Genomic DNA, 22,928 nt, shown 5'->3' on the forward strand with positions numbered 1-22,928 from the left:
CATAAAAAGTTAAAAGACTAACATTAATGGGAGACTGTAAAAAAAAAAAAAAAAAAGCACGTATTTCTGCAGAGTACAGTGAAAACCAGAATTAATACAGAGGAAATGACATGCTGCAAGATGGCAAAATCATTAATATATTTTATGATTCTTATGCTTTAATTTGAGGCCTTTTAAATTTTTCATCTTAACACTTAACACTTTGTGTTGTCAGCTGTGTCTTTATGTAGCTATTATTCTTTTTTTTTTAAATTACAGCACTTAATTTTCTTCCATAATTATTAGATTATTATATTTCTTTTATTACTCAAAACCTTGCTGCAGAACATTGCATGTCATCTTGTTCTTTCTCTTGTCTTCTCTACATGTTCAATGAAGCCAAGACATCTGTCTAAAAAATGCTATGTATTACAGTAATGTGAAAATTACAAATTAGCCTACAAGTAACACCAGGTCTGGGTTTCAGTAAGCCTGCAGAGTGCTGTAAACTATATCCTTCCGGGCTGATGCAGCTGGCCCGTCACAGATTTCGCTGTAGACATGGCACGGGTCACACTGAAAAGACAGAAACAGAAACTTCTTCAAATCTTTAGCATGGCAGATAGACTCTGAATGCTGTGCCTGATGATTTACTTACGTCCTCATTTTGAGACTCTTGACCTCTCACATCTGCAGACTCTGCCAGTCAGAAAAACCCACAGTAAGATTTTTGATTTATTTAAAGTCTTAGAGTTTTATTTCACAGTGTACATAAATAAAGGGTGGTGAGGATGTTAGGTGAGCCGTTTATTTGCAAATAAAAATAAATTCACACAGCTCAGTCAATCAGAGTCAACAACTGAAACTTCACTTCATCCCTCTGAAATGAGTTCTGCTGCGCACTTTCCTCTTTTAAGGTCATAACTGTTATAAACGGCTCTACAAAAGTAACTACAAAAATTAAAATGGGGGCGGCATGTGTGGCCCCACCTATATGTCCATCTGACAAGCTATTGGGTGTCCTTATGGTAAAGAATGCACACAGGACAAAGATAATGTATGCACGTGTCCAATTAGAGTGGCCATTTAATGAAAAAAAAAAAAAAAAACAACAACTGAGGTTTCCATGTTCTACTCGAGTGCGCTGATTTAAGAGTTTTTTGCTTCTGTAAGATATCATGAAGTTGTTTTGTGGATTGATAGCTTAGATTTGGTAAATCATGTCTTTGTCATTGGAAAGGCATATTTGTGAATCAAAAATAAACATATTACTACATAAATGTATCTTTTATGTACATTTAGGGCTCTATCTTACACCCAGAACAAAGTGACACCAAGCCAAGTGTCTTTGCTAGTTTTCAGCCAGCGCAGTTGTCATCTTCCTGTTGAAATCAGGAAATGAGCAAAAACCAGGTCTGAAGTCAGTGGCACAGTTTTCACTGTTATTTTAAGGGCATGTTATTAAGGTAGTAGTGCACGTTCTCTGTGCTTGGTATGCCCACAGAGATGCTTGATTCACCTCAGGGAGCTTTGATGGAAACCTGCTCTTACCGTAGATGATCTGCTCGTGCGCTTTCATTTCGTGCACAAGCAGATCCATTGCCTCTGCAGAGAGGACTTCCTTCTTATAATGGTGCATTTGGCAGATGTACCTGGCTTTTAAAGGGAATGGGAGATGGCTTTTCCATTTCTTTATTGCATGTCATGCCCAAACACACCCATGATTAATGAAGAGTCTAAGTGGAACCCTGTTGAACCATGCGCTGTGCGATGCAATGACCCTTTTTTATAGTCATTAAAATAGCAAAACTGAACTTGCACACACTTTGAATGTACTTGTGCCATGCTCTTCAGACTGTGCTCTTAGATCATTAAATTCAATGCGGAATTCAATAAATAGAGCCCGTATTGTTTTACTTATTATGTTGACTGAAAAAAATGGCTTTCGTTGGCTTTGTGGCATTCTTTAATCGCCCAACTTAACTTTCAGCCTTACTCAGTGGCATGATAACTTGGGATTTTGTGCTTGTACTGATTTTTATTATAGCATTTTTAGTGTAGTTTTAAAATAAGCCCAAAAGGGGTTCAGCCACACTTGAATATTTGTACACTGAATTTTGTTTATCTTAACATGTGAATCAAATCACCAGAGGGAAAATCATTACCAGGTACAGAAGTGATCATACTGTAGACTCCAGCATCACCAGCAGGTAACTTGTGAGAGGAGCAGAGAGGGGAGAGTGAGTTAGTGTCATGTTATCTAAGACGGCAGGAAAACTGAGATAATGAGGAATGAGGAATAATTAATATAGCCTATACAGTATTTCACCGTGGTGTAAACCTGATCTTAGTAGATACAAAAGTTAGATTACCACTACTCCTTTGGTCCCTCTCATGTCACCTGCAGAAGAATCCAAAACTAAACTTACTTACTAAACATCAATGAAATCAATATGCATGCATGTATGAATAATGGTGTGTTATTGCTGCAGCGTGATATTGTTGTGTTAATGTGGCAACGTTACCTTTGGCCTTGGTTTTTCGTCTAAGGAAATGAAGGAGATAAAAGACAAGGGGGAGGGAAGGTGTGTGTGTGTGTGTGTGTGTGTGTGTGTGTGTGTGGGGGGGGGGGGGGGGGGGGGGGGGGGTTAGAATGTGTCGTCATCACAGAAAAACACGCATAACACAGGAATATAATGTCCAAAAGATTATATTTCTGTCTCTCTTTGAATTATGTGCCAACAGGGAAATGGGGAACTTAATGAGTCAAACACTCAACTAATGTCACAGTGCCCTTGAGCAAGGTGCTGAACCCACAACTGTTTCAGTGGAGGGTGCACTGGCCAGGTGCCTGCTGAATGAATGAATGAATGAACTGGATGATGATGGAAAAGAAGCTGGATGGTCAGTTAGCTTTTCCTGGATAAACAAAGGTTAAAACAAAGACACTTCTTACCTCTTGGACACACACGTTTCTGGAAAATGCATAAGAAGAAGAATAAAGTTTTAATAAAGTGACAAAGTAGGTTTTAGCACCCCTTGTGCAACCCACATCAATGCAATAAGAAGCTTTATGTTTATTTCCTCTGACAAGTGTGCTTTTTACACTCAGTGGCCTTTAAGAGTTTGCATTTGACGTTCTACCCATCAGTGATATATGTGTATTTACCGATGCTAAAAAAGCACATCCTGAGGTGTTATTGAACATATAATTCAGCCTTCTTGAGGTTAACAGTTAAAAGTCCTTACCAGTCCTTCTCTGGACACAGAAAAATGCCAACACCAGCAAGATGATACCCACAGTTACACCACAACCAGCCACAACTACTGCAAACATCAGCGTCTGGTTCTCTGTTGTGAAAGAGCATATGCCATCAGGAAGCATACGTTTTACCTCTCACAATGCTGCAGCAAGGGGAAAATGACATTCACATATATATCTCTACTACCACTACAACAGTGAGTAGCACACAGACAACAAAACACAGAAGGAAAAAATTCCTTTGCAGCTGAAATAAAGTTTAATAATTTGTGTAAAGCTGTGGACGTGGGTACATGTAAGTGCCCTATCAAGAAGGTTAGTCAGTTATATGTTTTTATATTGTGCCATATCTCATATGATGACAGCAAACAGACAAAAAAGACATAACATAAACCATCATACGGTAGAGGGAAATTAACTGAGCTGAGATAATTACATGCATATTCTGTCAGTTGTTATGAAATTGTATTATGTCTACCTAAAAGTATGATAAAATTTTAGTTAGTTTGCTTCTAAGTTTATCAAGTTTATCAAGTATTACACACCTGGCGCTGTATGCATGGTAGTCACAGGAAAAGATGGAGAGCCAGATTCAGTGATGGGCTTACCAACAGTCAGACCTGGTGAATAAATACATAAAGAAGAAGTGAAAGTTATTTTATACACTCATTTGATTTTTTATTTTTTTAGGTTACCTGTTTTTCTGTTACCTGAAGTTGGAGTCACAGGAGCTCCACAGTCAGAGGTAGAGTCACCTGTGGTAGTGAGCCTACTGACAGTCAGACCTGGTGAATACAGACACAAATCATGGCATATACATATCAAAAGCAACAAATATCTCATTGTTTTACAAAAAGTCCATGTTATGATTCATTTCTTTTTGTCACCTGAGCCTGGATTCACAGGAGCAGAGACAGTTTGACTGGCAGAACTTGGCCTGTCAACAGTCTGACCTGGTGAATAAATACACAAAGACATTTCTACATTTTCAGAGGAACATACGCATCAACACTGTGTGAAAAATGTATGTTTGTAACCTAAAGGCACCTGTCATTTTGTCACCTGAGCCTGGATTCACAGGAGTTACAGGAGCAGAGCTCGGATAAGCAGTAGGTAAAGCAGTAGGCTTGACATCTTTTACTCCTGGTTAAAAAAAAAGAAAGGATTTTGTATTGATTTTTAAATGTATATTGTGGCTTATCTGTGATCACTGACTGTGTCAGCACTGTCTGAACCACGGTCTGCTCTTTATGCAAAACAATATGGATTTGGGCCAGTCATTTTCATGCATTACAAATATACACAAATATACCTATATATTTATATAGATAGATGTACATTTGTAAATCATGCAGTGGCTTTTTATCTGGAAAAAGAAAAAAATAAGCCTGCATATTTGTATGAATGCACCTAAAACTGACAAACAACACGCACATTTTTGATTGTAATGGATGCTGTAAGATCAGTTGTTTTTCCTCCACATATAAAAGCATGACAACATCTTTTCTCCTTCAAACCTTAACGCACAGTTCCCTTTGGGGCTCGACCGTCATGCTGGAAACCACTAGACTGAGCGGATACAGTAGCAAGGTACAATAATATATCAGAGCTTGAGAGTGGTGGTTACTTACTTTGTATGGTGATAGTGACTGGTTCACTGTACAGACTACTTAAACCTTCTCTCTCTACATAAAAACACTGCACTTTGACCTGAGCAGATGAGTTTTGCTGTGCTATCTTCAGTAACTCAGTCCCTTTCACTGTATGCTGACAGGAGAACCTGGTGAACATAATAAATAAATAAAATATGAGACTCATCATGTACAGTGTTCATGAAAGAAATCTGTTGTTGAAGGGGAAAAAATATGTTGACCAGAGAAATATGAATAACCTGGTGAAAACAGACACAAATCATGACATACACATATCAAAAGCAACAATATCTCATTGTTTAAAAAAAAAAAAAAAGGTCCATGTCATAATTCATTTCATTTTGTCACCTGAGCCTGGATTCACAGGAGTTACAGGAGCAGAAGGTGAAGCAGTGGGCCTTACATCTTTTACCCCTGGTTAAAAAACATTAAAAACATTAAAACACACACATACACATACATACATACATACATACACACACACACACACACACACACACACACACACACAAAATCACACACAGTTGTGTGTGATTTTGTGATAAGACTAATTGCTTTCTCAACAAATAGTGTCTTACCTGTGGTCATTGACTGTGTCAGCACTGTTGGAACCGTGATCTGGTATTTTTCCAAAACAGCTGAAACAATATGGAAATATGGACTTGGGACAGTCGTTTTCATTTGGTCAAGATACACAGACATGATACAATAATCGGTGGTTTTTGTCATGAGCCTGAGATCATATAGCCAGTGTGAACCCAAACACCTGCTCACTTAACTGGTTTATCTTGAAAAAAGACCCCTGAGACTGAAGTCCTGATGAAATACATTGATTTGTTTGTTTGTTACATACATAAACACAGCACATAATGCACAGAGCAGATGTGGAGCGAAAAGTTCTGGGAACTGATGACTCACTGTTGAGCCTGCTTGAGGTGTCGTGGGCTAAAGTCAATTCAGCATCTAACAGGAGAGGCCCTCATGATAATCAGTAGGACAAACCTGCTCTCACCCATGCAACTTAAAGGTACCTACTCAAAATACTACAATAGATATTTACATCATAACACAGTCACACCTATGAAATGGGAGACTGACACATATGGAAACTTGTACAATGCTTGTCTGAATTTATATGTTCAATAAAATCTGCTGCAGTTCACTTTCTAATCATTGGATTATCAACTTATATAAATGCATTGTGTGTACATGAGTATTCATTTCCTCTGTGACTTACGTGTTAAGCTGTACCCATCACTCCGCGCAGACAGAGAGCTGGGCTCACCTCCCAAGCTGTAATCACAGCTAGCTTCCTTACGCTGCACAGACTGTAGATGTCTGAGGAAATCAGCAGTTTTCAGGAAAAACATGCAGAACTGATTGTCTGATCTGGATTTTGTCTTCCAGATGGTTTCTGACAGAACTGGATGACTTGCTTCTCCAAAGTACAGGTTACATCTGGTGTCACTTCTAGCAGATCCAGGCAGTGAACAGGTGACGTAAAACTCACCATCGTTATATTCAACACTCATCTGTGGTTTCTGACCTGCAATAAAAATTCATTTTAAAAAAAACTTTGTATATATGCCAAAATACACTGACTTATGCATTATATTGTAGGAGTGTTTTCAGTTCCATTGATTCGACATAATAATTTTATGTATCATTTAAATGCATAATTTAAAATGCAAAGTGTTCAAATGAGTTCAGTTTCATCATAAATACAGTATTATCAGATTAAACATGATTCTGACAACAACAAATTTTTCAAACTAATATCTCCTTGTGGCATTTTTAAAGGGAATAAAAGTTGTAGATTGGTGCATGCTGCAAATATTACATATTTCGTGTTAAATGAAAAAAATAAAATATTATGCCCCATCAAAGGCCCTCACACATGTAGTCCCTTTAGGACTAATGTTTAAACCTGTTTTATAATATGTTGACTCTATGGAAAAATATAATAGTTTGAAAATAGTCACTTACTTTGTATAGAGATAGACAATGGCTCACTGTGTTTAGATGGATCATTGAAACTGCTTTTCTTTGCAACGTAAAAACATCGCACTTTAACCTCAACAGGTGGACTCTGATGTGCCTTCATCAGTAACTGAGTCCCTGTCAGAGTCAGCTCACATGAGTGCTGTGCAAATGTTTCTTCGGTCTGAATGTAGAAATTACACTGATTTTCAGAAGCAAATTCCTGTGGAGCCTGACAGTTCAATGTGACCCAGTCTGTCTCTGTGATGACTGATGAGTTTGCTGACAGTTTAGGCTTGTTAAAACCTGAAAATGTAGAAATAGACATATTTTAATACTCTAAACTGATTGTTAGAGCCATATTGTACATTAGTATTATCCACTTATTTAGTCTTGTTTGGATATTTTGTAATTGCAGTAATTTAATTTACATTATTTACATTATTATTGAATTCACATTATTATTATTTACATTATTTACATTGTTAGTGGAAGAAATGGTATTTGAATATCTATCTATCTATCTATCTATCTATCTATCTATCTATCTATCTATCTATCTATCATCTACTTTTTTTTTTTTTTTTTTTTGCCCTTGCACACCACCACAGAGGATTTGAAATGGATTAAACAAGACGTGATGAAGTGCAGACTTTCAGCTTTAATTTAAGGGATTGAACGAAACTATGGCATCAACCTTTTAGGAATTACAGCCAGTTTTATGCATTGTTGCTCTATTTTCAAAGGCTCAAAAGTAATTGGACTATAATAACTGTAATTATAAGGAAAATCCCTTGCTGTCTATGACTGCCTGAAGTCTGGTACCCATGGACAACATCACCAAATTCTGAGTTTCCTCCCTTGAGATGCTCTGCCAAGCCTTTACTGCAGCTCCTTCAGCTGCTGCTTGTTTGTGGGTCTTTTGACCTTCAGTTTGGTCTCAGCAGGTGAAAAGCAGCTCAGCTGGGTTGAGGTCTGGGGACTGACTTGGCCACTGAATAATATTCCACTTCTTTGCTTTCAGTAACTCTTGGGTGCGTTCACATTATGTTTTGGGTCATTGCCCATCTGCACTGTGAAGCTCCGTCCTATCTGCTTTGTGGCATTTGGCTGAATCTGAGCAGATAGTATAGCCTTATAAACATCAGAATTCATCCTACTACTTCCATCAGAAGTCACATCAGCAATAAACACTAGTGACCCAGTTCCACTGGCAGCCATACAAGCTCATACCATAACACTGCCTCCACCATGCTGGACAGATGAAGTGCTCTGCTTTGGGTCATGAGCTGCTCCTTTCTTTTTCCACACTTTTCTCTTCAAATCATTCTGGTACAAGTTAATCTTCATTTCATCTGTCCAAAGAACCTTGTTCCAGAATCAGGCAGGCCTTTTTAGATGTTTTTTGCTAAGTCTAATCTGGCCTTCCTGTTCTTGAGTGACACCAGTGGTTTGCACCTCGCTCTCTGTATTTATTTTCTCACAAATATCTCTTGACTGTAGATTTGAACGATATGCCTGCCTCCTCAAGAGTGTTTTTGACTTCCCTAAACGTTGTGAATGGGTTTTTCTTCACCAGCAAAAGAATTCTCTGGTCATCCACTTTAGATGTGTTCTGTGGTCTTCCAGGCCTTTTGTTGTTCCTGTGCTCACCAGTGAATTCCTTATTTTTCAGGATATACCAAACTGTTGATTTGACTACTCCTAAAGTTGTTGCTATCTGTCTGATAGATTTTTTTGCTTTTTGAGCCTGACGATGGCCTCCTCCACCTGCATTGTTGGATTGCATGTTGAGGTGTGCATGTTATGATAAACAGCTACCAAATGCAAATACAAACACTTGGAATGAATCCAGAGCTTTTATTTTCTTAATTTGTCATGGAGTAATGAGGGAAAAGGCCACACCTAGCTGTGAAACTTTGGAGCCTCTTAAAATGGAGTGACAGTGTACGAAACTGGCTGTAATTCCTAAACGGTTAATGCCATATTTTTGTTCAACCCATTAAATTAAAGCTAGTTTGCACTACATCACGTCTTGATTAACTCCATTTCAAATCCACTGTGGTGGTGTGCGAGGGCAAAATTATGAATATTGTGCCACTATATATCTTTAAAGTCTTATCTGTGCTCCATTAATCTATCCTGCTATTGGAAGACTGTAGGTTCATTAGTCAGATGTGAGTGAGTTCAGTTGTAATCAGCAGAGCAGGATGTGGAGCAACAGTGGGCCAACTTCATTCAGTTGTTGGTTGGTGGTTTTTCAGAGTCTCTTTGGGCTACAAACCTAAAACTGAGCATACAATATAGGACTCCATGTGGAGAAATTTTGTTTTGTATTTTGGCAGTTTATAAAACAAGCCCATGCATTTTTGCAACTTATTCCTGCCTGGTTTATGCTTTGTGGACCCTAATTAGCTTAGTTTGCAAGCTGTAGGCAGAATGTGGAATACTGAAACTTGGACAACACTACAACTACACAAGTCAGAAACTTTACAGCCTGCTGAAGGGGCAAAGACAGGTTTTTTATTGTCACTTTGTCACTACACTAATAATTGCAATTAAATATAGAAAAAACAAGCTTGTTACACATAACCATTTAAAAATCATCAAACTTACAGCAAACAATATATATTTATGTATATACTCAACGGCCACTTTATTATGTCCACCTGTAAAACCTAATGCGGTTCATAATCCTGTGAATGAAAGTTTATAATGCTCAGTTTTTGTTTACATTGTGGAGAAAATGTAAATTTAACTCTATGTTTATTATTGAGGTTGTAGTTTGCAGAGGTCTTGTACTGGACCACATTATACTGAGAGGTATTTCTAATTTTTTGTCCTCCCTATTTATTTGCATGAGCGGGGACAGAATATTACAAACACCTCTCAATAAAATGCAGTCCAGTACAACAGCAGCACTAACTATGAGCTCAATGCCAAACACAGAACTGAATGAACACCTCTATTACTGTGACAAAAAAGAAAACCTGAGCATTATAGGCATCATAAATGTAAACTTTATGGCAGAACAGCTGTATTGGGTTGTATTAGACTGTACAAGTGGACCTAATAAAGTGGACACTGAGTGTATAAATACGCATATAGATAGATAGATAGATAGATAGATAGATAGATAGATAGATAGATAGATAGATAGATAGATGTGTCTTTAAATTCAGATTTACCTTGTACTCTGTACTGAAAGGAATCTGCAATTGCAGAAAAAAATGTGTTGGCCAGAAAAAGAAACGTACATTACATAAAATAAGAAATTTAGAAAATAATATCCTAACTAACATTGTATAATTCTGTTGATGAATTGTATTGGCCTAATATAATAATACACACTTTTAACATTACACAACATGATGTAAGTCAAATTTGATGCTTGCTAATGAAAATGTCTGTTAAATTGGTATCTAATGCTAGATAATGATAACATAAAAAATCTGGAAGAGAGGTTCCCTGTTACTCACAGATGAAGAAAACTATCAGTGGATGACCAGCCATAAATATGAACACTGCCATTGTTCAGAAATCCTCCCTAGACTGTCTGTGTGGCTACATCAGTGCAGCATACAAGTCAGTAGTTGACAAAGCTGCTTCAGAGGAAAACCACACAGTAAGCAGCAGATGTGAAGCACCACCACAAGGGAACATCCAGTCTGATCACAAGCTACACCCTCTTTAAAGAGAAGCTACTGTCCCCTTGTAATGTCTGCTGAGCTGAAACTGAGAGTAATGCCTGATGTTCTGGTGTGAATTCTGCAGGCCATGCCAAGTGCAGAGAACTTCAATCTGAATTAACTGCAAAAAAAAAAAAAAAAAAAAAAAAAAAAAAACTCACACAAATCCAGTAGACAGAAAAGGGAGGAAAGGCATGGGAGGATGGCCAAAGCATTGCATTTTCAAAGTAAGAGTTTAACACTAAATAAACCTTTAGCATCAGCCTACATTCACAAGGACTACCTGTTCTGCAGAACGGGATACTTGTGCAGACAAATAATAAGTAACAAAGGAAATGCCACCAATGCAAAATGTGAATTACTGACCATGCATTAATGCACAAACAAGACACAGACACAGACACAGACAACATGCAAAGGAAAGGGGAAATGAAAGGAGGGTAAAAGGAAATAAAATTAATGGAAGAAATTTTAATTATTTGACACTACATCTGACTGTAGAGGAAAACAAATAAAATGTTTATTCCACCAACTATTCAAAAAAGAGACAAATCAAAACAACTAAAATATACATGAGATGGAACACACCTCTAACATATTATAGCCTACATAACAAGAACAATTTCTAGGTGGTGCATATGTGGTACATCAGATACCCCAAATATACTGAGTCTGTTTCCCTTTTCGAGGAAGACAAAAAGGGCAGAACTCATGTCAGGTCAGTTTCATATGATACTGTGAGGACAAGACAGAGTCTACCTTTGACAGGAAGGCAGAGCCCTTCCTGTCAAAGGTAGAGGCTGACAGTGAAGCATTAGACAACTGCTATTTAAAAGCTGTTGAACAATCATCAGGCTGATGATCAATCTGATGATTAGTCAGAAGCCCTAATATGGGAAATGGTTGTTCTGTAACTTTATATCATGACACACATCTGAAACACATCTGTGTGTGGCTGTGTGTGATGTTACTTTCTGTTATCCTGTGGCTTTCTTTGAACTCACATGGTTTTGTTGACCTTCTTCTTTTGGTTTCACATTTGGGCCAAAGGTCTTGAGCTAAAATCATGATGGTACAGATGCCTTTGGTACAGAATGACAGTCAGTTGACAATACAGGTTGCAATGATTGGTGTTGCAAGGCGGTCCACAAAGTGACAAAGTCGTGGTGTGGTAGATGACATCCACTGAGAATGTTCGGGGAAGCAATCCTGTTGTTTAGGTTACCATAATCCCAGATTGGCAGAATGGTCATCCTAACCAGGTGGTCCATTGCAGTGGCCAGGTAAAGAGGCTTTGTTACAGTAAAGCAGGTTGTTGGTGTGTTTGTTAGGAGATGACGTTTGGAGAGGTCATGTTTAATGATAAACAGTGCTGCAGAGTTCCCAGAAGCACTAGATGTGTACAAAATGGTGTCATGACGACCAAATGCATTGATCTACAGAGTCAAAAACCTTGGCAGAGTCAATAAAAACAGTGACACATAATCTTTATTGGTTATCACAGTATCTTTCTGCTGTTGTCTCTGACTGCACAATCAGAGAAACAGGCAACACTGACTGTAAAGACTATCAGTTATTCCCTTAAGGAAACTGTAAACTTACTGAAATTGATCATTTAATCAATCAGTCAATAAAATAAAGATCCTTTTTGCAATAACAACTTCTCAAAATCTACAGTAGATAGGTGTGCTGATATTCACATTTTTCTATTCCTCATTATAATTCCAATCTCTCTCTCTCTCTCTCTCTCTGTCTGTCTACAGGGGTTAATCAAGAGTTAAGGTGATGTTGCTTCTCAAGTGTGATTTTTTTTTTCCACATTTACAGCGACTAAGTTGGTTATCAAAGAAAGAAGCTTGAGGGAGGAGTCACTTACCGTGAGAAGATTTAAATGGTTTCTCTTTTTCAGCTGGCTGTGCCCACTTCATTTTTCAGTTTCATATCATGTTAAATATTCATATCATGTTCCGTATATCATTGAAACACTGAGTTTCCCAGCGTATTCTGTTCAGTGTATTTTACCCTTTACCTCTTTGAACACAACAAGTAACTGTAATGGGACAGACTGAAGTTTCAGAAGGACAGGAAGAACCCATGTCATCCTTTCCACGCTGATGTGTGCTAATGTGTGTCTGCAGGCCTTTGTGTGCATGTATGTCTGTGTGTGTGTGTGTGTGTGTGTGTGTGTGTGTGTGTGTGTGTGTGTGTGTGTGTGTATGTGTCTGCATTAAAATAAATTTGTTTTTGTTTTGTTGTTGTTGTTGTTGTTGTTTTTTACAGATGTTAGCATTCACTACCATCTTCCATAGCCAGATACAAAAACAGCTGATCCAACTTCCTAACCATATGAATCAGAAAAGAATGTGTCTTCTGCAGGAAAATGCCATCGAGTCTCATCAGCAGGTGACCACAGCACGCACCCCTGGATCCAAAACTGGACGTCAGTATGGACAAAATCAACTGCAGCACATCAACAACCAACATGCTTGTGAACACACAGGGAATACGGCCTATCAGGAGAAAAAAAAAAAAAAAAAAAAAAAACCTGTTCATAGCACTGCACCAAGAAGAAATTCTTGTCCTTAGCAGTAACAGATTCATCCATTAATCAGATTTGAGGTGCAGAAAATGTAAACCAAAATGACAACCTTGAGTCTGAGAGCAGTGGTGACTTGTTTTGTCCAAGTATACAAGAAGTTCTTTTTATGAAGGACAATAGTCAGTGGGACATCTGATATCTTTAGTTGTCTGTTGGAATGTACTATACTGTAGAAAAACCTGCAGAAAGTCCATTACACTTTGGTTGCATTTGAGAAGAATGAAGAGTGGTTTATAACATTGACAAAACGTCAAACTGTATAGCTCAATATCACAAATTACAAATTTGGCTCAAGGGTCTTTACAGTGATACAACATCCTCTGTCCTTAGACCTTCCTTATCCAATGTGAAGCTGTCAGGACAGAGGATGTTGTATCGCTGTAAAGACCCTTGAGGCAAATTTGTAATTTGTGCTATGGGCTATACAAATGATTTTGACTTGACTTGACTAAAATAAGTATTTTTTTTTTTTTTTTAGCTTAGAACAATATGGGTCACGTAAAATATCAGTGAGACAAAAGAAATGCTGAACTTACTTTATTCTGTCAGTTTCTCCTTCAGTGTTTTACAGCAGAAAATATTCAAAGTAAGATGCATGTTTTGACTAAACAAAATATTTATAGAGTGTGAATATAAAAAGCCCTGTGTGCTGCAGCAAACCTCACACAGTATATTCTGTAACACAAGAGACTAGCGTGGTAAACGGAGCATCAAGCCAGTTAATGCAAACTGTAAATAAAATACAAAGTTTAAAGTGTAAAAGGAGAGTTTAACACTGTCCACTAAAATATGTACATAGGAGAGAGTTCCACACTATCTAGTGAAAACTAAAAGCAATGAAGCCTTTTTTCCAATAGGGCCCCAGTTATTGAAACTGGCACCCCACAACTTTAAGACAGCAAACTCTTTTATGAATTAAGTTAAATACCCTTATTCTTATTTTATCACTTTAACATATTTTTTTCTTTACTCTCAATATCATTTTGGCATTATCCCTTATGTTTTTTGTTTGTTTGTTTTTTGGTCTTTTGTTAAAGCACTTTACATAAATAATAATTGCAAAAGGTACCATTCAGGTGTCCATGTCTTTCTAATGTTTTTGACATAAAGTTATTCACCTATTGTATTTCTTTCATTCAAAACCTTCCCACTTCAAATGTGTAATAATTTAACAAACTGACTAGCATGTATTATAATAACATAAATGATGTATATCAAGAAAAACATGGTTTGCGTTTCAGTGTGCCTTCAGAGTGCCATATAATATCTTCTTATGATGCAGATGGCTTCTCAAGGATGGAGCTGTACACATGGTATGTGTCATACTAGAAAAAGAAAGAAAGAGATATTGTAAGACTTCTATAAATCTACAGCATAGCAAACAGACTCTCAAGACTTTGCCTCATGATGTACTTACATCTTCATTTTGAGACTCTTGACTTCTGACCTCTGCTGACTCTGCTGGTTGGAGAAACCCACAGTGAGATGAGTAGGATAGTTTTGTTTAAATGGGTATATAAATGAAAGGTGACGGGGAGGTCAGGTATTTATTCACATTTATCTGTAACTAAAATGTATTTATAAAGCCAAGCCAATCAAATTCAGGGATTTGACTTTGATTTGCTGGGCCTGTTAAATGAGTCTCGCCTTGTCAAATAATATGTCTGTGTCTGATGATCATTAGCCAGTCATAGATGGAAACATAAATTCTGTTTTGGGACATACTATAAAATGGGCATCAGCTGCTAAACCAAAAGACTTTTCAGACATTACAGTGCCATTCCACACTAAACATTTAAAGCCATAACTGCCATGAACAACTCTGTAGAATTAGCGCTTTCATTGAGGCTGTACACCTCAGACCAACAGCGTGCACAGACTCTCGAAGGAACAGGGGACAGGTACATCAGTGAGGGACCCACATGCTGATGCTGTGACTGATTTCTTTTATCTGTATTATTTACTTTTTTTGTTTGTGGTTTAAGCCCAAAAGGGTTTCTACCTCACTCACACATTAATATATATATTTTATTTTCCATTTACTCTTCAGTTAGATTACATTTAACTTGTGCAAATCAAATCAATCCAACTCACCAGAGGGAAAAACATTTCCAGGTGCAGAAGTGATCTTACTGTAGCATTGGCTGTTATCAGCAGGCAACTTGTGAAATGACAGGAGAGGGGGCAAGGTGAGGGACAGTAATGTTAGCAGGAAAACTAAGATAATGGATAGACAAAAATGTTCATAAATAGTTCACATACATTACATATTGTATTATGTGACAGAGTGGTAAGTGGTAGACTAATCGCACCAATTGTGGTGTTTGAGTCCTTTGTTGTAGTATGACATTTGTGGCTCTGCTCTGGTTCAAGTGAACAGAAGTACAAACTACATACCCATAATCAATTTGGAGATTACTGATGATTTCCTTTACCCAAGCACTGTACTGGGTACCCTGAGTAATGACAATGTTGTGTTTGCATGTAGGTGTTAACAAGGATCTATTATTTCTTCTCAGGCAGCTACTGCTGTCTCTCATCCACAGATTCTGTGCACAAGAAGCGCAGTGACTTATCAGCACTGTCAGAACAGAAACAAAGCTACCAACAGCTGAATGAGGCAGGAGGGCCTCAAGGTCAAGCTGGAAAAGTGTTTTCAATAAGGTCAGTCACCTCGGACATGTCATCAGCAGTGAGGGGGTATCCACTGAACCTCACAAAAGTGAAGCTAGAGCCAACTGGCAGCAACCAAACTGTCTGAGCTGTAGTCTCCTCTAGGCTTTGCCAGTTATTATCACCATTTTGTGGAAGGCTTTGCAAAGACTGCCACCCTCCTACACTGATTGGCAGCTGAAGTGGCTGGCAGCAAGACCAAGAAGGGATCCAGGCAGAGCCTGGCCACTGTGCGGACAGAAGTGGACAAGTTCTCATGACCTCAAGAGTAAGCTGATGGCCAGCCCACAATAATTGTTGTGTTTATCATGCTGATGGTGGCAAAGACATTCTCCAGCTGGTCCTGCCCCTGTCCTTGAAGAACAAGGTCCTCCATCAACCACACCAGAAGCATGGCCATCAAGGCACTCAGCAGACCACAGAGTTGGTCCGCCAATGATGCTATTAGCCTAGCCTTTTTGAGGATATGAAACACTGGTGCCAGGAATGTGAGCAATACCTGGTTGCCAAGGACACAAATTAATGTGCTTGCATGCCTCCCAACCAAACTAGGTGCTAGCTTTACACTTTACTCTGCTCCAGCCATATCTAAATGGGCTGGAGAATGTGCTAATAATGACTGACATCTTTTCAAAGAACATCCGAGCGGTTTCCACTCAAGACCAACAGGCTTTTACTGTGTTAAAGGTGTTGATCAAAGAATGGTTCTACAAATTTGGAGCGCTGAGCCGTATCCCGCCGATCATGGCCAGAGTTGTGAAAGCGCTCTCATCCAAAACCTTCTTGATCTGTATGGGATTCAGAAAAACACACTACCTTCTATCAACCTGCTGGAAATGGGCAATGTGAGCATTTCAACCAAAATCTTGATGATCTTCTGCGCACCTCATTAACCCAACATGGCACCCCTTACCTCTCCGTCACAATTAGTAAATGCAAAAGTTAAATTACCTCTTCTCCTTTGAGTCTTCTCATGTACACATAATCACCTACAGGAGAATCAAAAACTCAACTTGATACAAGCAAAACAAAAATTAATTCAACATAAATGTGTGAATAATGCTGTGATGCTGCAATGACATTGTTATGTTTGTGTATTAGCAACATACATGTTAAGTCACCACTGGCCTTGCCTTTTGGTCTAAAGAGAAATAAAGAACAATGAGGGTGTTATAAGAATGTGCCCTTATGACAGAAGGAAGCACTATACCCACAGCTGTTCCAGTGGAGCTGCCCAGTGACTGACAGTAGAAGACAGTAGAAGAAGACAGTAGAAGACAGTGGTTCTACTGGGCAGCTCCCATGAACCGAATGAATGAAAAATTGGGTGATGATGGAAAAGAGGGTGGATGGTCAGTTTGCTTTTTCTGGATAAATAAAGGTTAACAAAAGCTTACCTCTTAGAAACACATACTTCTGGAAAATGCATAATAACAAAAATAATAATGAGAATCATCATCATCATCATCATCATCATCAGACATGGACACCTGAATGGTACCTTTTGCAAAACTGGACAAAGTAGCAAATGTTCAATCCAAGTGTTTAGCTTCATTTGTGCAACCCAGATCAACCCAGTAAGAAGCTTTTTATGTATTTATGTTCTTTGACCAGAGTCTCTCATCTATTAAAAGAGCTTTAAAGTTTGTTTTTGATCCTGTATCTGTCAGCAATATATGTGCATTTGCCCATGCTAAAAAAAAAAAAAAAAAGAAAAAAAAAAAAGCACAGTTTGGAGCATTAGTAGAATTGGGCCTAACTGGACCCTATCAAACAAGGTTAACGATTAAAAGTTCTTACCAGTCCTTTGGGTGCAGAGAAGGGCAAATCCCAGCAAGACGATACCCACAGTTACTCCACAACCAGCCACAATTACTGTAAACATCAACATCTGCTTCTCTGTTTTGAAACAGCAGATGCGATTAGGAAGCATACGTTTTACTTCTCACGCTGCAGCGAGGGGAAGATGACATTTACACACACATCTCCACTGCTTCTATACTGGTGCATAGCACACAGACAGCAAAACAGAAGAAACACCATTACCTGGCTGCTGAAATAAAGTTAAGATGTAATTTGTGTCAAGTTGTAAACATAAGACAACCTTGAATTCAAAATGGGTTTGGGATAGCACTGCAAACAAAACACACTGCTCAACCTGATTAACCACACAAAACTGCACTATAACAACTTATGTTTCCTGTAGCTGAGGAAAAGTGGACAGTTACCTTATTTTAAAATGTATAAAATCTGGCTCCTAACCTTATTGTTTTGTTATTATTAAAAAAAAAAAAAAAAAACAGAAAGTGAGCAGGGGCAGCACAGCTGGAGAAAGTTTGGGTCGGATTCAATTGTTGTTCTCTGGGTGCTTTTGAGTTAGAGAGGTGAGGATCGTAACCACGTAACTATCTCTGAACACAGAGCAAATATTTTTTCACAGCCCTGGATGATTCGTCAGCGGTTAAGATTCTTCAGAGGAGCATTTTAAAGTGGCTCTCTAAATATTTAGAGAGGCTGAATACAAGAAATCCACACAATTCCGGCATGCAATTAAGTAATTATTCATACAACAGGTCAAATGAGGAGACAGAGAGTGGAGAAGTCAGGGTGCTGCCAAATAGGAGAACTATACTAATTTATTTTCTGGTAAGTGAATCCAATTTACATGAAAATCAGTTCAGGTTCTCACAAAACTAAGATGCACTGCAAAAAGCAGTGCATCTTTTTTTTCTTTTTGCATTTCACAGTGAGATTGTCTGAATATGCCGTTGCAAGGTACCATATCTCTCATGATGAATGCAGCATGAAAGCATAATAAGGGAGAGGAAAATTTAACATAGCTTAGATATTTGCATGAAGATGTCAATGTGTTTTAAATGTGTGAAATGTCCACCTTAAAGAAATACTGCAGCATTTTAAAGTTTAGTTATTTTTCTTTACTTGACATTTTTCCACTTATGCAAAAAAAGACAAAGCATCTACCATTCATCAATTTCTCTGAAAATTCCAAATTAGTGACATTAGTATTGTTGGCATGACTAATTATTAAACATTACTAATTATTAAACACCACTGTATTTCCTGAAATCAGAGGGAAGAACCAGGTTTATTGCTGACTTACCAACAGTCACATAAGTTAAATAATGTTTAAAACAATAGAAAATAAAAATTACTTGTGGCTTGTTTTATTTTTTCTGTGTTAATTACAAAACAAGGTCCCCACTATATATTTTTTTAATAATAATAATAATAATAATAATAGTATAAAGCTAATCAAATATTACACACCTGATGCTGCATTCACAGGAGTCACAGGTAAAGATGGAGAGCCAGGCTCAGTGACGGGCTTACCAATAGTCAGACCTGGTGATTAAATGTACAAAGTGAGAGAAAAAAAAAAAATCACATCATATTTTAACATTATTTGATACACTCATTTGATTTTTTTTTTTTTTTTGTAGGTTACCTGTTTTTTTGTCATCTGAGCCTGGATTTACAAGAGCAGAGACAGTTTGACTGGCAGAACTTGGCCTGTCAACAGTCTGACCTGGTGAATAAATACACAAAGACATTTCGACATTTTCAGAGGAACATACGCATCAACACTGTGTGAAAAATGTATGTTTGTAACCTAAAGACACCTGTCGTTTTGTCACCTGAGCCTGGATTCACAGGAGTTACAGGAGCAGAGCTTGGATAAGCAGTAGGTGAAGCAGTGGGCCTGACATCTTTTACCCCTGGTTAAAAAACCATTAAAAACATTAAAACACACACACACACACACACACACACATTTGTGTTTGATTTTGTGATAAGACAAATTGCTTTCTCAACATATAGTATGTCATACCTGTGGTCATTGACTTTGTCAGCGCTGTTGGAACCATGATCTGCTCTTTTTCCAAAAGAGCTGAATATATAATAGATAGATGGAAAAAAAAACAAATGTATGTCTGAATTCTCCCAAAATCATCTTAATTCATTCTGTTTGCAGCGTTAGGGGGGCTTTGGTCAAGATACACAAATTAAGTGAAGCGGATGGGTGGGATCATCCAGCTGTGGAGAGAGAAATATTTGGAAAAATTGGAGAAATGTTTTTTCCAGTTGTTGAACTGTATTGTGTATATTCTGTGTGCATACGGTGTAGATATATATTCTGTCTGTATTTCAAGCTTGTGCAAATGTCCTATATCTGTAAAATCCATGATACAATAATTGGTGGTTTTTGTCATGAGCCTGGGATCATGTAGCCAGTGTGAACCCAAACATCTGCTCACTTAACTGGTTTATCTTGAAAAAAGACCCCTGAGACTGAAGTCCTGATGAAATACATTGATTTGATTTGATTTTTTTTTCTTTTGAGGTTCTGCTCAGCCCAGCACCTTGAACTTTTCTACATTTAGGACGTGTGCCAACTAATGCTGTTAAGTACATAAAAACACAGCACAAAGTGCACAGAGCGGATGTGGAGAGGGCAGTTCTGGGAACTGATCTCTCACTGTTGAGCCTGCTTGAGGTGTCGTGGGCTAAAGTCAATTCAGCATCTAACAGGAGAGGCCCTCGTGATAATCAGTAGGACAAACCTGCTCACACTTATGAAACTTAAAGGTACCTACTCAAAATACTCCAATAGATATTTACATCATAACACAGTCACACCCTTGAAATGGGAGACTGAAACATATGGAAACTTGTACAATGCGTGTCTGAATTTATATGTTCAATAAATTCTGCTGCAGTTCACTTTCTATTCATCAGCTTATCAACTTCTATAAATGCATTGTGTGTACATGAGCATTCATTTCCTCTGCAACTTACGTGTTAAGCTGTATCCATCACTCCGCGCATACAGAGAGCTGGGCTCACCTCCCAAGCTGTAATCACAGCTAGCTTCCTTACGCTGCACAGAATGTAGATGTCTGATGAAATCAGCAGTTTTCAGGAAAAACATGCAGAATTGGTTGTCTGATCTAGATTTTGTCTTCCAGATGGTTTTTGACAGAACTGGATGACTTGCTTCTCCAAAGTACAGGTTACATCTGGTGTCACTTCTAGAAGATCCAGGCAGTAAACAGGTGAAGTAAAACTCGCCATCGTTAGAATCAACATTCATCTGTGGTTTCTGACCTGCAATAAAAATTTATTTAAAAAAATCTTTGCATATATGCCAAAATACATTGACTTATGCTTTATGTTGTAGGAGTGTTTTCAGTCCCAATGATTCAATATAATAATTATATGTATCATTTAAAAGCATAATATAAAATGCAAAGTGATCAAATGAGTTCAGTTTCATCATAAATACAGTATTGTCAGATTAAACATGATTCTGACAACAACTAATTTTTCAAAACATTATCCCTTTGTGGCATTTTTTGTGACATTTTCAGAAGAACATACACATCAACACTGTGTGAAAAATGTGTTTGTAACCTAAAGGCACCTGTCATTTTGTCACCTGCACCTGGATTCACATGAGCTCTCTGGATTTTGTTTTAATTTTTAAATGTATACTGTGGCTTATCTGTGGTCATTGACTGTGTCAGCACTGTCTGAACCACGGTCTGCTCTGTATCCAAATTTCCAAAAACAATATGGATTTGGGCCAGCCATTATCATGCATTACAAATATACATGTATATAGATAGATGTACATTTGTAACTCATGCAGTGGCTTTTTGAACTGTCTGGAAAAAGAAAAAAATAAATCATCATATTTGTATGAATGCTTCCAGAATCAATACACCTAAAACTGACAAACAATACACACATTTTTGATTGTAATGGAGGCTGTAAGATCAGTCATTTTTCCTCCACGTATAAAAGCATGACAACATCTTTTCTCTTTCAAACCCTATCGCACAGTTCCCTTTGGGGCTCGACTGTCATGTTGGAAACCACTAGACTGAGCTGATACAGTAGCAAGGTACAATAATATATCAGAGCTTGAGAGTGGCGGTTACTTACTTTGTATGGTGATAGTGACTGGTTCACTGGACAGACTTTCTCTCCCTACAGTATAAACACACTGCACTTTGACCTGAGCAAGTGAGTTTTGTTGTGCTATCTTCAGTAACTCAGTCCCTTTCACTGTATGCTGACAGGAGAACCTGGTGTACATTGCTTGGCCATGACTGGAGAAATAACACTCAGTCACTGAAAGTGATGGAGGCTGACAGTTCAGCTTGACTGAGTCCGTCTCCGTGACGACTGTGGGGTGCACTGTCAGCTTAGGTTGCTGAGAGCCTGAAAAGTTAGATTTAAAATATATATATATATACTTTATAAAATACCAGAAAGCTGCATTGATACAATATTTGTGACTCAACATAAAATATGTATTAAATAAATAATAAATAATAAATCAAATATGAGACTCACCATGTACAGCGTTCTCATGAAAGGAATCTGTAGATGGAGGGAAAAAAAATATGCTGACCAGAAAAATATAAATTATGCCTAACTTGAAATGTGATGTGGAATGTAATCATCCAATTAACATTTTATATGATCAATTATCAATTATCAATTAAATGTCTTAATAAAATAAACTGATGACATCACATTACAGTGATGCTGTAACATAAATCAACTTTGATGCTGGCTGGCAAAACAGAAGGAAAATTGGTATCTAATACATGGATAACCATAATATAAAAACACTTGAGGAGGTAGAGTTATTACTCACAGATGAAGAAAACTATCAGTGGATGACCAAACAATAATATATATACTGCCATTGTTCAGAAATCCTCTCAGCCCTGCCAGTCTGAATACATGAGTGTGACATCTACAAGTGTCAGCATTTCACAGAGTTGTCAGAGAAAAAAACACAGCAAGCAACGGAAATTAGTGTAGGCAGCTGGGTCTGAAAATACCCTTCTAGGAAGTCTGACATTCAAACCAACAAACCAACAAACCAGCTAACCAACAGAACAGGTGACACAAACGCTTCCTTACCGTTTGTTATTTGTTTCACTGTGATTCATGTTATATTTATACTAAAGTACATTTACAGCTTTTATGATGAAAAATGTATGTAACATGTATACCCCAATGGAGGCCTACTTGCCGTCAATTTACTCAAATAAAAA

General features: G+C 37.8%; 1 protein-coding gene across 1 annotated transcript; it reads right to left on the reverse strand.

Annotated features, from left to right (window-relative positions):
- Positions 1–341: 341 nt before the first annotated feature.
- Positions 342–22,732, reverse strand: LOC115358721 (uncharacterized). The gene is made up of 16 exons (XM_030050711.1): positions 22,523–22,732; positions 22,216–22,242; positions 21,802–22,080; positions 20,653–20,961; positions 19,685–19,744; positions 19,491–19,571; positions 4,129–4,194; positions 3,952–4,026; positions 3,787–3,861; positions 3,229–3,330; positions 2,936–2,954; positions 2,505–2,524; positions 2,352–2,380; positions 2,145–2,193; positions 638–678; positions 342–555 (listed from the first exon to the last, which is right to left on the reverse strand). The coding sequence occupies exons 1-16, from the start codon at positions 22,572–22,574 to the stop codon at positions 463–465; spliced, it is 1,377 nt and encodes a 458-aa protein (XP_029906571.1). The 5' UTR covers positions 22,575–22,732; the 3' UTR covers positions 342–462.
- Positions 22,733–22,928: the final 196 nt, after the last annotated feature.

This window comes from Myripristis murdjan, chromosome 5 (assembly GCF_902150065.1).
Source record: "Myripristis murdjan chromosome 5, fMyrMur1.1, whole genome shotgun sequence".
Taxonomy (NCBI): domain Eukaryota; kingdom Metazoa; phylum Chordata; class Actinopteri; order Holocentriformes; family Holocentridae; genus Myripristis; species Myripristis murdjan.